A 16,443-nucleotide genomic window follows, 5' to 3' on the forward strand; every position below is an offset into this window, starting at 1 on the left:
TGATCATGGACAACAATACTGTATTATAAACGTCCAAGTTACTAAGAGATTACATCTTTATTATTTCCACCACAAAAAAGAGACGATAATTATGTGATGTGATAAAGGTGTTAGCTAATGCTGTGGTGCTAATCATATTGCAACATATAAATGATCACATCAACATGCTGTACGCCTTAAATTTACACAATGTTCTATGTCATTCATATCTCAGTAAACATTTTAAAAATTTCTAAAGTGGGAAAGCGCCGAAAGCGCCGAGTACTTGTTTTGTCGATAGCAAGGATGAGATCAGCAATTTGTGTAAAACCGATTGCATTTCCAAGCACTGTAATGACAACCATCTTACTTATTTATTCGAAGAGGCCTGAAAAGAATGTGAGAGTGGCCTGTGGTTTGTATGAAAATGAATGGAAGGAAAGGAGGCATAGGGACTGTATTGTTGAAAAAGAGGACCCGGGAGCCGGAGGGCACACACTTTCTAATCACTGAAGCCTGGATTATCAGGTGCAGATTGCCACATTCTAACAAGGGGATTCATCTTGTAATCAGTTTGTAGTCTGTCGTCCCACCATGTCCCAGGGAACTATAATTTATTCCCAGGCGAGGCATCTGTACTGGTCCCGGTAGTCTTGGGGTCAAGAGCTTCTCTGTGATGTGAGGGACGGAAAGACTTTAGGCCTGTTCAGGGCCATCAGGAGGCCTGGATCTATGAGGCTTTCATGCACCAAAAAGAAATGGAAGGAGAGGACAGCCCACCCCACGAAGCCAACAATATGTCCCTTTGTTGTTCATCTCACCTTTTTTTCATTTACCTGAGAACTTTTCATCCTTCTAATCCCAATTTTGTCCTTTGCTGATTTTTGTTCTCACTGTCAGATATTTCTTCATTTCTTTGCAGCCACAACATGTTGGTCACTTGACACTGGAGACCTAAGCTCAATTTTGAAAAAACTCATCTTTTCTTGGGCCGGTGGGGTGGTAGAACCGACCCAGAAACAGCGCACCTGGCTGATCCCACCAGCTGAGCTGAACCAGCCAATGAGCCGGATCCCTGGGGTGGAGAAAAGAAAGCCGTATACATACATAGCTTTTTAAAATACAGCTCTTCTGTATCAGCTTTAAGGACAGAATGACACCTGACGTCAGAAAACCTTGTATCTCATATAAGGAGATATTTAAGATTCAGCATCTAATTGGTGTTTGAACTTCAGAAAGTTTCCTTTTATATAGTGTCTGATGGCAGGGAAGATGTTAAACAGGGTTTCTATTGGCTCCGAAGATGGCAGTGTCAGGGGATGGGACTACATAATCCCCTTCCTGCCGGAAGAGCCCCCATTAACGGCCCAGAGGACTCCTTGTGTGGTCTGAGGAGACTGAGGCTGTTACCCGAAGACGTGAGGATCAGCATGACCATGAACATGCACGGCTTTCTCCAAGGACTTGTCTTTCTCCTCTTCAGTGTCCTATCGAGTGCTCAAGGTAAGCGTTCGTAAGACCAGCAGAGATACTGAGTTAGCTGTAAGAAGCTGGGCGAATGACCTCTGGGGCTGCATAGACCGCACTTCGCTTTTGACCATTTGGTTTTGACCAGATGTGTTCCTTAGTGGCAGTGAATGGTAATTTTTCTCCTGTGGGGCTCTGTGTTTCAAGTTAAGCAGTAAGGTGTTTCAGACATAAAAGGTTTGTTCTCAGACTGACCTGACTCTGTGTTTCAGCCCTCCCCCGACAACACCTAACAGCTTAGAAAATGTCGCTCACATCCCAGTTTTCCTGTAATGGATTATGGCGGAGGGACAGCCTCAGGCTGGGTCTCTGATCTGTCCTTCTGACACTCTATACTATGTTTCTCTCCGCTAGTATTTTGGTATGTCTGGTCCTATGGACTTTGTGTGTGCATGTATGTATGCTTTGAGTGTACGTATACATATGTGTGTGCATGTGTGTATGCTTTGTATGTATACGTGTGCATGTGTGTCTGTGTATGCGTGTATGAGAGAGAGGAGGGAGTCGGGGAAGGGGAGTCTGAAGAGTATATGAAGGCTAAATGTATAAACAGAAATATGTCTGCCCAGTGGAAGTCAGTTTTTTACGTAGGAGTCTGTAGAATTCACACTCCCTAAGTAAGCCCGACTGCTAGATCTGGTGGTGGCAGTGGTAATGGTGGTGATTGTATGCATGTTTATGTATGATGAGAGCAGATATGGAGACCTTTCTATAAAGAAAGCCCTCTCAATATAAACTATAATTACACTTCCAGATAACTCTGCACCTGCAGTCTAAGCCCAGCTTTGAGTTTCTTTTTCTTCCCCACAAACCCACAGCTCAGACGTTTTTCTGCTTTTCTGAAGTCTTTCTCCAGCACTGGGTTCTTGGCAGAACTCTATTTCCTGCCTGTGATGTGTTCCCTTCCTGTCTCTTGGATCAATGGTCCTCCAACCCCACTGTGCAACAGAAAAAACTAATGCCAAAAGTAGGTGCCATAAATGGACAGATATTAACATCGAAGGCAGGAGAGGGATTTAGCCTTAGAGACTTCAGGATGTGCCTCTCTTGGTCAACTTTTTCCCCTCCCCAGTGGGGAACTCAAGCTTGTTCTGTGACATCTCAAAGATCAGCTACTCAGGAAGAACCCTGCGCTTGTGAATGCTCTTATGATGAGTTTTCTCCCTTGTAATTCCCTCCAGACTCGGTACGAACCTTGGTCTCCATTGGACATCAGGGGAGTCCAAGTCATCAGCTTTGAGCTCCCAAAATTAGAATGATCTAGACACATGGCTGAAAAGCCAGCTCTTCTAGATGTGGGCCTTGGTCCTGGCTGCCTTAGCAATCCTCACCTTCTTTATTCTGTGTTCCCGCCTCATCTGAAGCCTCTCCAGTCAGATGTCTCTGTCTCTCTTCTTTAAGAAATCCTACTCCTCCCAACAGAAGCAAGAAGTTCTGCTCCTCGTTCCTTTGTTATATTTCTTCAAACTTCCAGTTCTTCGGGTTTGGGTCATATTATAAAGATGGTTGTCCTTTTTCAGGCTTTACAGGCTCTTATGGATAGAGGTGGACTCTCAAAATGAAATATGAAATTGGTGCTCTGATTTCATTTTGGCCTCTCCAGCTATGAGAGCAATGAACAAATTTCTCTTTAGGCTAAGAAGAAGCCATACCTTGCTCCAACAAACATGATGTTTCCTCCAAGAGAACTTTCTGTAGGATCATCTTATTAAAGCACATACTCACATTCACATGAGTTTGCCCCGTCTACTTGTCAATTTCAGCCTTGGCATCATGGTTCCAAAGAGCATTAAATATTTGCTGAGCCTGGCACATGTCACACAGTCACTGTAGCACAAGTCAGGATCTGCCAGCTCCTTTTACATTCTTTCTGAACACTGAAAAGCTTCTGCACCACTAAGGAAACATTAATAGAGTGAAAAGGCAATCTATAGCAAATCACATATATGATAAAGGATTAATTTCCAAAATATATAAGGAACTCCTACAACTAGAGAGCAAAAACAAAAACGAACAACAACAACAACAAAAAAAACCCCTAATAACCCAATTTAAAAATCGGCTCAGGACTTGCATAGAGATTTCTCCAAAGAAGACATACAAACGGCCAACAGATACATGAAAAGGTGCCCAGTATCACTAATCATCAGGCAAATGTAGATCAAAACCTTAATGAGATATCACCTCACGCATGCCAGAATGGCTATTATTAAAAAAAAAAAAAAGACAAGGATTGGCAAGGTGTTGGAGAAATTGGAGCTCTTCTGGATATTTCTCCACATTAAATGTATAAATCTTATCTCAATAAAATTATTACCAAAAAAATCTGTATGATTTATAATGATGTCTCTTTTCATTCTTGGTATTGTTAACTTCATTTTCTCTCTGTTCTTGATTAGTATTGTTTGATGTTTATCAGTTTCCAGTGCGCCATATTTAAAAGGTTTTTCCTCTATATCCTTTATCTTATGTTTACCTTCCTTTTCATTAAATTTTGCTATTGTCTTTAATAATTCCACCTTCTGCGTCCCTTGGGCTTTATTTTCTCATCTCCTAGTTTCTTAAATAGAAGCTTACATTTCTTCATTTTCTAAATCTAGAGTATAAATTTCTCTTAGGCACTACTTTAATTGCATTAGGAGAATTTAGTTATAATATATCTTGATTATCATTATTTTATAGTATTTTCTAATTTTTAAATTTATTCCCAGACCCAGGTATTTTTTGGAAGGGTGTTGCTTAAAAATTTCCCCAAATAGGGATTGCTAACTATATTTTCTTATTATTAATTTAATTTCACAGTGGTCAGAGTAAATACGCTGTATGAATTCAATTATCTGAAAGTTTTTGTCCTATCATGTGGTCATTTTCGATAAATGTTTGTATGTTTACAATAATGTGAACTCTCTCATTGTTGGGTACGTTGTTCTACGTATGTTGCTTAGTTAAACGTGTTGGTTGTGCTGTTTTACATTTGCGGTGTTCTTCCTTCTTTTTTGCATGCTTGGTCTGCATGCTATTGGAAAAGGTATGTTAAAGCACCCCCATTTTGATTGTGATTGTGTCTATTTCTTCTTTTCATTCTGTCAGGTGTTATTTTATATTTTGAAGCTAGGTTTTGAAATCTTTCTTGGATTTTGATATCTATAATGTCTTTATTAAGGCCTTATCCCATTATAATCATGAAAATTCCCTCTTTAACTCAGTTAGTGTATCTTGCCTTAAAGTCTACTTTCTGTGACATTGACAGAGCCACTCCCGTTTTCTCATGGTTAGTGTTTACATGGTACGTGCATTTTCCCATCATTTTACTTTTGAACTTTCTTTGCCTTCATACATAAGGTGAGCATCTTGCAAGGAGCATTTACATGAATTTTGTTGTTTTATCTTGATTGGCTTTTATTTGAATCTAATCCATTTACTGTAAAAGCAATTACTGATGTTATTGGGTGAGTATCTACCATCTGCTTTTAGTTGACGCATCTGCTTTATGATCCTTTCTCTCTCCTTTTCCGTCTTCTTCTGTATAAACAAATCTGTTATTATTCCAGATTTTCCTTTTTTTCCTTTGCTTTTCAGCAGCTTTACTAGGTGCAGAGGTTTTCATACCCTTCTATCCATTTAAAAAAATTCTCAACCATTACATCGTTAAGTATTACTTCTGCTGCTCTGTCTCTGTTTCTCTTCTCCTTCTCCTCCTCCTTCTCTTCCTCCTCCTATTCCTCCTCCTTCTCGTCTCTCATCTCTCATCTCTAGGACTCCTCCAAGTCACTAATTCTAGGTTGAGTTCTATCTAAAAATCTTTTAAACCTATCCATTCAATTCTTAATCCCAGACATTTTATTTTCAGTTGAAAACTGTTCCTTTGGTGTTGCTTGTATACTTACAGTTCTTTGTTTTTTTTTTTTAATCTTTCACTTGTTTATTCTCTCCTTTCCTCTTTTTTCCTAAATACATTGGTTACAGTTAAACTCCCTATTTGCTAACTCCAACATTTGCATCATGTGTGTTTCTGCCTTCTCTTATCTTCTTTTATCTGCTTTGTTAATCTGTCTTGCCATCCCATCTCTTCACATGCCATGTAATCTTTGATTGAATGCTAGAAATTACATATGAAAAAATAAGATACTCCAGATATATTTTCTAATGCCTAGAAGGACTCATCTTCTTAGGCAGGTGGGGAAGAGTTGCAGATAACCCAAATACCTACACACAATGTAGGCCTGAGTTGTAACAAGTCTGGGCTGCAGTTTGGTGACATTCTGTCTGATCGCCCTCTGTTCCCATGGCCTGTCAGGGATTTCAGCAAGAGTCTGGGTGTTTTGGTAGCTCAGCACCCAAGAGTTGAGGGAATATCCACTCTGCTTTCCAAGATTTTTGACATGGTTCTTTGGCCTCCTGCCCTTCACAGCTTGCATACTGGGCAAATATTTGAGGGGAAAACCTGCTATGTGAGAGATGCCCTCAAGTCTCCAATTTTGTCACTCAAGCACCAGGGAACCCTGAAATTTATGCTGGCTTCTCTGCTCCAACAAGAGTCCTCTGCTTGCCTGAGCACAGATTCTGAGCTGTTAACCCATGCCCCAAATTGGGAAGATCCCACAGAGAGAAAGAAGCTGTAAATCCTTGGCTAACCTTAAAATGATCTCCACTTTTTAGAATTTCAGTATGTTTGGTCCATATTGTGTCCATAAAAGTCTAATATCTTTACTTTTTTTTTTTTTTTTACATTTTCCAGCTGTTTTGTTGTTGTATCCAGCAGGACCACTGGCCTGCCGTGAACTCCTCCATTCTTCATGGAAGTAGAAAATTTTAGGTTTTATTTTCTACTCATCATTTACTTAAAATGCGACATTGCTAGATGTTATTTAACCTTTCTTTAAATCACTCTTTATGTATAAAGGCGAGAGTAATACAATGAGTCTGTCAGAACTTTTTGTACATGTGCCTAGAAATACATGATGTTTTTCCCCTAGAAAACAAATAACTCCAAATTTTGAATAATAGTGATTCCTGACATGAAATCCAAGTTGAGATCATACTGACTTGGGAGAAGAAGCAACAGTCTATGATTCCCAGTGGAATCTGGCCAATGTCAATCAGTATGATTTTACATCAGATCTCATGCAAGGTCACCCAATATACTCAAAGAGATTATGTATTTTGAAACTAAGCATCCAGATCTGGAGTCTGAAGCCTAGAATCATAAGAGAAGTACTCTGGGGTAAACCAAAGCATCTCGTGGTCCATTCATTTTTCAGTTCTGAGTGACGATGCCAAGAAGAACAATTCTAGTTGGTAGAGGGTCACGCCTGCTTCCTGAGGCTCCTGATGAAGCCAGTTCCTCACTCTATTCCTTTTAATCTGATCCCTTTAACTTTCAGGGCAGTGGCATCAAAGTGTGTGTGGTTTACAAGAAACCCATCTAGCTGCCAGCTCACTCCTGTGACTCTGAACCCATTTATTTGCTCAGAGTAGAGAGACTAACATTTCCTGGCTATCTTTCTCAGATGCTATGCAGAACTCTGCAAATCAGAAGGTTAACACTGATAGGCCCCATGTAACATGGCTTGTCTGGTACTACTCTCTAGATTATTCTTAACTCAACATTTCTTGTGGGTTTTCCCGACAATTTTCAACCGTATTATTCTCTTGTCACTGCTGTAAGAAACAAGACCCAGGTCCTGCCCCATTCGATGACTCCATGTCTGAGCCAGCAGGCTCTGTGGCCTCAGAGGAGAGTTCCGCCAACTGCTCAGGTGAGAGGTCCTATAAGGACCGGAAGATCCTTCTCCATCTCTGTGTAAACACCTCACTGGCACGACCCTCTCTCCTCAGATGAACAACTCCGCCTGGCGGACGGGGGCGGCCGCTGCGCAGGCAGAGTGGAGATCCTCCACCAGGGCTCCTGGGGCACCATCTGTGATGACTTCTGGGAACTGATCGATGCCCATGTGGTGTGCAGACAGATGGGCTGTGGACAAGCCCTCGATGCCTTGGGCTTCGCTCGATTCGGGGCGGGATCCGGGCCCATCTGGCTGGATGATGTGAACTGCACGGGAACAGAGTCCCACGTGTGGAGGTGCCCTTCTAAGGGCTGGGAGAAGCACAACTGCGATCATACAGAGGATGCAGGAGTCATCTGCTCAGGTATGGTCAGTGCGTTGTCCACTGGTTGAGAGGATGGAAAGTTCCAAGAAAGCTGGTGTCTAATCACCCGGGCAATAGGAGATAGATGGGCTAGAGAGGTCTCAGACATCTCCCCATGCTCCCTGAGTGCACAGAGTATCTGTGAATGATGGGCTTCATTTACTTTCCTCTTATAAGTCTCTCCTATTCTTTTCTTCTCCAATGGTCTTACCTGACATAGTTTAATCTATTGACCTACTTAAGATTAATCTTCATAATTTTTTTATATTTCATTTTTTGAAAGAGTGAAACCTTTGCAACTCACTACACATACACACTCCCTTTGCACGGTGAGCCTGTCGGAGGGCGGGGCAAGAATGTAGATGCACTTTCCGTGGTCGAGTTGTTTCTGTATGAATAGTATGAGACACAATTTTGCACTAGGTTAGTGGCTGTGGGGGCAGAGGGGATATTATTAAACAAATCAGAGAGGAATTTATGGCCAATATGTGCCAAATTTCAAGTCTCCTTTGCAAATTTAGACATAAACATTCATAGCTCTTTGGCAGGTAGGAGCAGAGAACTGTGGATGAAATGTTCTGAGTCACAGGTTCTCCTACTGTTACTAGAGAAGACACTCTCTCCATTTTTTTCTTTTAAGACATCTGTATAAACTCAAACTTTGGAGGAACACTTAGTCATGCACTGACAAGCTAGTGGTGGAGGCAATGAAATATTAATGGCACCCAGTAAGTGGGTGTTATCTGTGGTGAGCCCAGATTTACTTCAGATGACAACATCTATCAACCGACTGGATCATTTAAACTTCACGTTTCATTAAATACCAGTCCTGCAGGGATATTACAATGTCCTTACCAAATCGTAGACCAATGAAAAGATTACTGTCACGTCGTAGAGGCGAACGACTTTAGTCAACATGGAAAAGTGGGGTCATGTGAGATGGCATGCAGAAAAATTTTATGTCAGTGAGAAAGCCCTAGAATGAGTCTTCTTCACAATCAACTCTATTTTTCACACAACATCTGTATTCATTATTTTCTCTCAGAGTCTTATGCTACACTTCTGATACGCATATATTTAACTACATAAAATTTAGTTGGATTGATAGCAAGTAAAGATTTGATTTTATTGTTTTTAAAAGTTTTCCAGCACTATGTTTTGAATAATCTATCTTCTCTAATGATTTAAAATATTACCTTCCTTGGGGGAGGATATATCTCAGTGGTAGAGGGTGTGCTTAGCATGCATGAGGTCCTGAGTTCAGTCCCCAGTGTCCCTTCTAAAAGTAAATAAATGAATAAACCTAATTACCCCCTCAAGAAAAGAGGCAATAAAATTTTTAAAACTAAAATAAACTATTACCCTCCTCAAATACAATATTTCTACATATGTGTGTACGTGTGTCTTTGAGTCTATGAGATATTTATATTCTGCCCCAACCACTCTAGTTTATTGTTACACAAGAACATAATTGGTGTTATTACATTTAATATTTTATCCCCTTATCACATCAGCCTTCTATTTCATAAATTTTCTTGCAGTTTTCACACACTCATTCTTCCACGTAAATTCTAAAATCAAGTAGAAAATAAAAAAGAAATAGTAATTTGTCTCAGAAGACTCTACCCTGATGTATATAAGACTTTATTGATAATTCAAAACATATTTGGGTATCTAACATGTGTCAGGCTACATAAAACAGTATACAAGAAATATTTCTTGCTCATCATTTCTAAATTTGTAATCTCACGGAATTCATCTGTTACATAAAAAAATGCTTAATTAGAATGAGTAGCTTATGACCAAACTCCCAACCAAACCAGAATAAAGGTCCCAGCCTGAGCCTCTCTGGGGAGAGGGGAATGGACAAATAATAAAGGACAAGCATGTTTTCTCTCACATTCGTTCCTGTATAAGTGGTCAAGCCACTCCTTCAGTTGTTTAATTTCTGTGGTGTCTTTTCTGCTCTCTCCCACTCTCTGTAGCGGGATGTTTATTCTGTTAGGACATTCCTTCTGAAACTCCATAACATATGCTTCAAAGTTCACATTCTTATGCAGTTGGAGTCCTTTACCAGAAAGAAGCCCACCGTGTACATAAACAACCATGAACATGCTCAGAAGCCAGACAAGTGTATTAAAATTGTTCTTTATGATTTGGGGGTCTTAATATTTTTCTTTGGATTATTTTCCCTCTATCTAAAATACGGTCCCTGGAGGACCAAATCACGATCATGAGCCTTTTCTTTGGTCTCCCTCTTTCAATTTCATACTCCATCCACTTCCAACGTAACCTCCCACACACCCACTCATACTCCACTGCTACAGAAGCCCTTCCCTTTTGGAGTCCCCTTTCCATGCATTTAAAGCTCTTAAGGTTGTTTTTTCTTTCTGCAGTGGGAGAAACGGGAAAAGGTAGCAGGGTTAGGTGGCAGATGGGAGGAGCACAGGGAACAAAATGTGCTAAAAGCTTGTTGGACAAGTATTTTTCCCGAAGTCTTTCTATCTTTCAACCATATTGAGGTTTTTGCGATTTGAAAGTCTCCAATTTATGTATGGCTTGTTTGCTTTCTGCGTTCTTCCTCTCAATTTCCTTTTATACATCATGCTGGCTTCTTGTCTTAAGAATCCAAATAGGAAAGGAATACACAAGTTGGCATATAGATAGGATTAAAATACATCAATTACCATCATTCTCTAGTATTTGCTAAGGTTCTCATATCTTGGAAGAAAAACCCCTGCTATGAAGTAATCAGCAATCTGAGCTGTCACGTATACCCCACTGAGAGCTCACTCTTACCTTCACCAATAAACCCTAGGCTTTCAGGAACGATGACTGGGATCAGCCCCTCCCTCTCTTATGACTCTCTGAGCTTCCTTAATATCCAGACTCATCTGTGGACAACTTCTTTCACAATCAGGTCCCCCAAGAAATTCTTGGAATTCTTCACCATCAAAAATTATGAGAAAAATATGAAATCATAAAGGTAGATATGTTATAATATCAATATTTCTACCCTTGAGCCGTAAGTCTACAGTTTGGCTTGCGTTCACGGATCCAGCCCTCATGATTTTTCCTATCCCCAGTGACTTGAGTATTGGCTCCCAAGAAAAAACTGGCTGGAATACTAGCCCCAGAAGACTCAGGATGGCCTTCTTACTTCGTCTGGCTCATAGGCCTCTAACTTCTTAAATCCCCATGGACTTTTTTCACTCTGGGTTAGTTCGGCTCTGCACCCAAGTCTGAATGCCTACTACAGTGCAGCTTCCTTGGGCCCTGTAGTTTCCAGGTCCCTACTTAAGGAATTCACATTTCTAACCAATCTCAAGATACACATTCTTGGAAATCAACCATTCCACACAGATCCTGCAAATCCTTGTGAATTTCTCTTCAGAAATTTGCTCATGAAAATGCAGTAATAACACTGTCAAATTCTCTCCCCATGCCCCACTCCTGGAAAAGAAAAGCTTTCACCCCATTGCCTGTGACATGTTGTTTCTATTTGCCAAGCCAGGTTTATGAACATTCACTGAGTTTGTTTGTTTCTCTTAGGATTTGTGCATCTGGTTGGAGGGCATGGACCCTGCTCAGGGCAAGTAGAAGTGCATTCTGAAGAAGATTGGACTCCAGTGTCTGACGGGAACTTTACCTTCCTCACAGCCCAGGTCATCTGTGCAGAGCTGGGCTGTGGCAAGGCTGTGTCTCTCATAGAACACGTGCCCTTCAGAGAGTCAGATGGTCAGATCTGGGCTGAGGAGTTCAGGTGTACCGGGGAGGAGTCTGAGCTCTGGTCCTGCCCCAGGGTGCCCTGTCCAGGAGGAACCTGCCGCCACAGTGGAGCTGCTCAAGTTGTCTGTTCAGGTGAGATGCAGATCAGGACTCTAACCTCCCTGCACAGCCTGGTCAGGTAAGAAAAACATGAGATTTTGCTGAGCTCCTGTCTTTTCTACCAGCATACACAGAAGTGCGGCTCATGAAAAATGACACGTCTCAGTGTGAGGGACGAGTGGAGATGAATATTTCTGGAGGATGGAGAGCGCTCTGTGCCTCGCACTGGACGATGGCCAACGCCCATGTTGTCTGTCGTCAGCTCGGCTGTGGAGTCGCCACCTCCATCCCCAGAGGACCATACTTTGTTGAAGGAAGCGATCCTATCTGGAAAGCCCGATTTCACTGCTCAGGGGCTGAGTCCTTCTTGTGGAATTGCCCGGTGACTGCCCTGGGTGCTCCTGACTGTGCCCATGGAAACACAGCCTCTGTGATCTGCTCAGGTGAGAGAGAGGGAGGGGCTGACTGGTACTCAGGATGCTCCTTGAGTGAAATGTCCCCAAGAGCAGAGAGTGAGGGAAAACTGACTTCAAACATAAGATTTTCATGGTGAAATGTTTATTCTTGTTACTGAATTCAGGTTTGGCAACTCATCACTCAAGAATCCAATACTGAGAGACAAGCGTTGGGTAAAAGGAAAATAGCTTTATTGAGGAAGCCGACAACCCTGGGGAGATGGCAGACTAATGTCCCAAAGGGCCAACTCCCCATTGCCAATTGGGGCCAAGAGTTTTTAAAGGGAAACTTCAGGGGTGTACAGGCAGTAGGGGATAGGGATGAGCTACATGCAGAGCAGCATAGTTAACTCTGACAGTCATCCTGAAGTTGCTCATATGGTGGTCTGATCAGTGTCAATTGATTGTTTTAAGAACAATTAATTTTCAGTTCTAGGATTGCTTTGTTCCCATTTCCCTGAGGCCAGTTCATGGAATTGTATAAAATGGAACAGTTTATGTCATAGTTACAGTCTGGTCATCATGCAGTTAACTTCTTCACCTGGTGGGAGTTTCAGTAGCTACAAAACAGCTCAAAGGATATGGCTCAGAATATTATCGAGAGCCCAGAGGAGGAACTCAAGATCCTTGACTTTGTTTAATGGCTAAACTATTATTATTTAGTCTTGTTTGACTGTTCTCCTTTGTTTCTGCATTTTTTCATTTCTCTGATTAAATTTATTCTTTGGCTAAAGTTTTTCTACAGGCAAGAGGCAACTGAAGGTCATGGGGGTGGTCTGTCCTGGGAAGGACCCATAGGGCTTTGCTCCATTGCATTGTCATTGTTCATTCATTTTTCAAGTCAAAGAAAGAAAGTTTAAGAGGAATAATTTTTTAAGGAAATATTATTTAAGTACAATCATGGAGAGCAATGTACAAACAATAAGTGTGTCCTTCAGTCATGTACCCAACCCAGAATATCAAAAGAACATTAACAGCAACACAGAAGTCACCGTTGCACGCCAGTAACTACGGCCTCCCTCCTCTCCAGTGAACACCACTTACCTCACTTCTGCTACCATAGAATATTTTGTCAGTTTTCGAACTTTATATAAAATCATGCATTATGTTTTCTTTGGTTTCTAGATTGTTTGACTCAACATTATGTTTGAGATTCATTCGTGATGTTGTTTAGAGCAGCACTTTATTCATCTTTATTACTGGAGAGTATGCCTTTGAATGATCACATGACCATGCATTGATCCATTCAGCTGATGGGCAAGATCTGAATTGTTTCCAGTTCTTGTCTATTACAAATACAGTGCTACAAATGACCACGACAGTGACTTTTGGTGCAAATACATGTTATTTATTTTGTGTGTTTAACCCTTGGTCTTTTATTTTTATTTTCTTAATAGTACGGTGTTCTTCAATGAGCCAAGTTCTTAATCTTAAGGAAGTATAATTTATAAAATTTTTCCTATATATTTACCTCTCCTTATATCCTTTTAAAAGTAACTTTGTCTACTCCAAGATGATAAAAAATACTCTCCAAGAATATCTCATAGAAGTTGAATTATTTTTCTTTTGTGTATAATTATACATTCCTTCTAGGTTTGAGATCTGTGTAAGATAAGGGTCAACTTTCATATTTTTATATGGATATCCAACTGACTCAGAATCTTTTTCTGAAAAGACTCTTTTCCCTGCTTCACTGCCACCTTTGTCAAAAGCAGTGTGCATGTACATCTGAGTCTTTTTTAAGACTCTCTGTTCTGTTCCATTGTATCATTTGGCTATCCTTGCACCAATACCACATTTTCTGAATTATTCTAACTTTATGGTAAGCCTGGATAACTTTCATTTGCAGGAGTTACTTTATATTAACTCCTCTAACTTTGTTGCTTTTCTTGTTGTTAGTCATTCTTCATTTTTGTATTTTGTATAAATTTTAGAATCAGCTTGTCATTACTCACACACACACACACACACAAAGGGTAAGGGTATTTTAATTGAGATTAGATTTAGTCTACATATAAATTTGAGGGTCACTTTGACAATACTGAGTCTCCCAATTCACTGACATGATATTCCCCTCCATTCAGGTAGGTCTTGAATTTCTCTCAGAGGTTTTGCACAGCTTTTACTAGGTTTACTCCTAGGCGTTTCATGATTTGGATGTTATTACCTTTTCTTATAGTGAAGGTGTCCTAGGAATGAATTCTCTCTGACCTATACCTGGATCGCCCCAGTGTTAGTATTTTACTTTAATCTTTTTCTCTCTGCTTCTCTCTCCACTTCCCTTTCTACCCTCTTCCTGCCCAATTTCTGCCCAAATATGTACAATCTTTCTGAATTAGATTGTCCCTTTACCTCTAAATTACTTGAAGGAATTTCCTTATAAAACTATAGTTCAGTCAAGCCTTCAGGTGACTTCAGCCCCACATGAGAGACCCCCAGGTTAGAACTACCAAGTTGAGTCTTCCCCAAATTACTAACCCAGGAAATCATTAGAAAAAAAATTTTTTTGCTTCAGCTGCTATGTTTGGCGGGAAATTTTGTTATAGAGCAGTAGTAACCAGTACACCTGCCATGTGAACAGCACTTCTAAACAGAGGAATATTTGTCCTCTGATCTTCAATTTTACTGTTTCTAACTTCTGCTAATCTACTGTGCTGATACACTCATTCTTTAGTTCTTCATTTCAGCCACTAATTTTTTCAGCTTTAGACATTGGTTGATTAATTGATTGATTAATTGATTGATTGATTGTTACCATTTCTCTGCTCAGATACACAACTGGTCAACTAATTATATGAGCATTTATGGCTATTTAAATTCTCTGTCAGATAACTAACAGCTGAATACCCTTGGAAATTCTTTCTGTCTCCTTTTTTCTCTTGGTTTTCCATAAGATCTGTTTTAAATAAGTATTTTTTAATGAGAGACATTGTAGGTGAAAAATTGTAGCAATCCATCACACAGGATTTTATTTTGCTTCCTCCATTTAAGTATAGATTCAGGGATAGAACACCTTATTTAATTCATTCTTAACGCAATGCTTGGCTTAACACAGAAAATTTGGCATTGTCAGAACACTCCATTGAGAATGCGAACTCTAAAATTAGGATAACTTTACTGCTATGTTACAGCTTTCATCTCAGACATGATCACAAGGTTATCACTTAGTTTAATTCAATTTCCTGTTCATCAACCCTACCAACCCTCTGGTCATTGCTGTTCCTGCAGGAAACCAGACCCAGGTGCTGCCCCAGTGCAACGACTCCGTGTCTGAACCAGGAGGCTCTGCAGCCTCAGAGGGGAGCCCGGCCAACTGCTCAGGTGGGGGTCCCGCAGGCCTAGAACCCCTGCCCTCCCCTGTGTAAAGGCCCCCCCACTGGCACGAGCCTCTCCCCGCAGACAGCAGGCGGCTCCGCCTGGCGGACGGGGGCGGCCGCTGCGCAGGCAGAGTGGAGATCCTCCACCAGGGCTCCTGGGGCACCATCTGTGATGACGGCTGGGACCTGACCGATGCCCACGTGGTGTGCAGACAGCTGGGCTGCGGACAGGCCGTGGACGCCTCGCCCTTGGCTCGCTTCGGGGCGGGATCCGGGCCCATCTGGCTGGACGAGCTGAACTGCACGGGGAAGGAGCCGCACGTGTGGAGGTGCCCTTCGCGGGGCTGGGGGCGGCACGACTGCAGGCACAAGGAGGACGCGGGGGTCGTCTGCTCAGGTCTGCGCGGCGCTCGGCCGCAGGCGGGGGGCCGGGGGGGGGGCGCGGGCCCTGGGGGTCGGGGGTCTGAGCCCTGAGGGGGAGTTGCTGGCAGGGCGAGAGGAGGAAGCCCCTTCCCTGGTGCCTGTCTTTCCAGTCTGTCTTTACTCTCCAGTAAGGTCTGGAGACCCTACTGGTATTGTAATGACAGCACGGACTGAGTAGTTAAAAAATCAGGGGTGTATTATTTCACCGCTGTGCAGGTTAGAAGTCTGACGGGGGTCGTGGTGGGCTGACGTCAAGGTGCCACAGGGCTGCGTTCTACCTGGAGCCTCTGGGGAGAATTCCTCAGCCTTTTCTAGTTTCTAAAGGCGGCATGAATTCCTTGGCTCAGAGCTCCTTCTCTTTTTCTTCAGATAGACAACTTTGCCTCCCCCTGATCTTTCTTCCATGTCTCATCTTCCTCTAATCACAGTCAGGGAAAGGATTCCAATTTTAAGGATATTGGATGTGAAAGTGCCATTAGATTGGGCTCACGTGGTTAATCCACAGTATCCCAGCTTAATCTGACCATCCCTTGGTCCTTGACTTAATCATATCTGTAAAATCCCTTTTGCCAGATAAGGTAGCATTTTCACAGGTTCCAGGGACTGGGATGTGGACGTCTCTGGGGGGTCCACTCTTCTGCCTGCCTCCCTACTATCCACATCCCTTTCACATCCTCTTCCACGGGTTTTTCAGGAAGTGGGATTCAGCTCCCCCTCACTGCAGGGTGCCCAGATCAGTGCTCCTCTCTGTTCATTTTCCATCA

At 41.9% G+C, this 16,443-nt stretch overlaps 1 protein-coding gene across 2 annotated transcripts in view; it reads left to right on the forward strand.

Annotated features, from left to right (window-relative positions):
- The first annotated feature begins 1,339 nt into the window (after window positions 1-1,339).
- Window positions 1,340-16,443, forward strand: part of LOC102507406 (antigen WC1.1-like) — a 28,725-nt gene continuing 13,621 nt past the window's right edge. For both annotated transcript variants that reach the window (XM_032473369.1, XM_032473370.1), the window contains exons 1-6: window positions 1,340-1,482; window positions 7,345-7,656; window positions 11,209-11,517; window positions 11,610-11,927; window positions 15,168-15,260; window positions 15,339-15,653. In XM_032473369.1, the coding sequence (XP_032329260.1) occupies window positions 1,410-1,482; window positions 7,345-7,656; window positions 11,209-11,517; window positions 11,610-11,927; window positions 15,168-15,260; window positions 15,339-15,653 (1,420 nt within the window). In that variant the 5' untranslated portion in view covers window positions 1,340-1,409. The remainder of the gene's footprint in view (window positions 1,483-7,344; window positions 7,657-11,208; window positions 11,518-11,609; window positions 11,928-15,167; window positions 15,261-15,338; window positions 15,654-16,443) is intronic.

The sequence above is a fragment of the Camelus ferus genome, chromosome 34 (genome assembly GCF_009834535.1).
Source record: "Camelus ferus isolate YT-003-E chromosome 34, BCGSAC_Cfer_1.0, whole genome shotgun sequence".
Classification (NCBI taxonomy): domain Eukaryota; kingdom Metazoa; phylum Chordata; class Mammalia; order Artiodactyla; family Camelidae; genus Camelus; species Camelus ferus.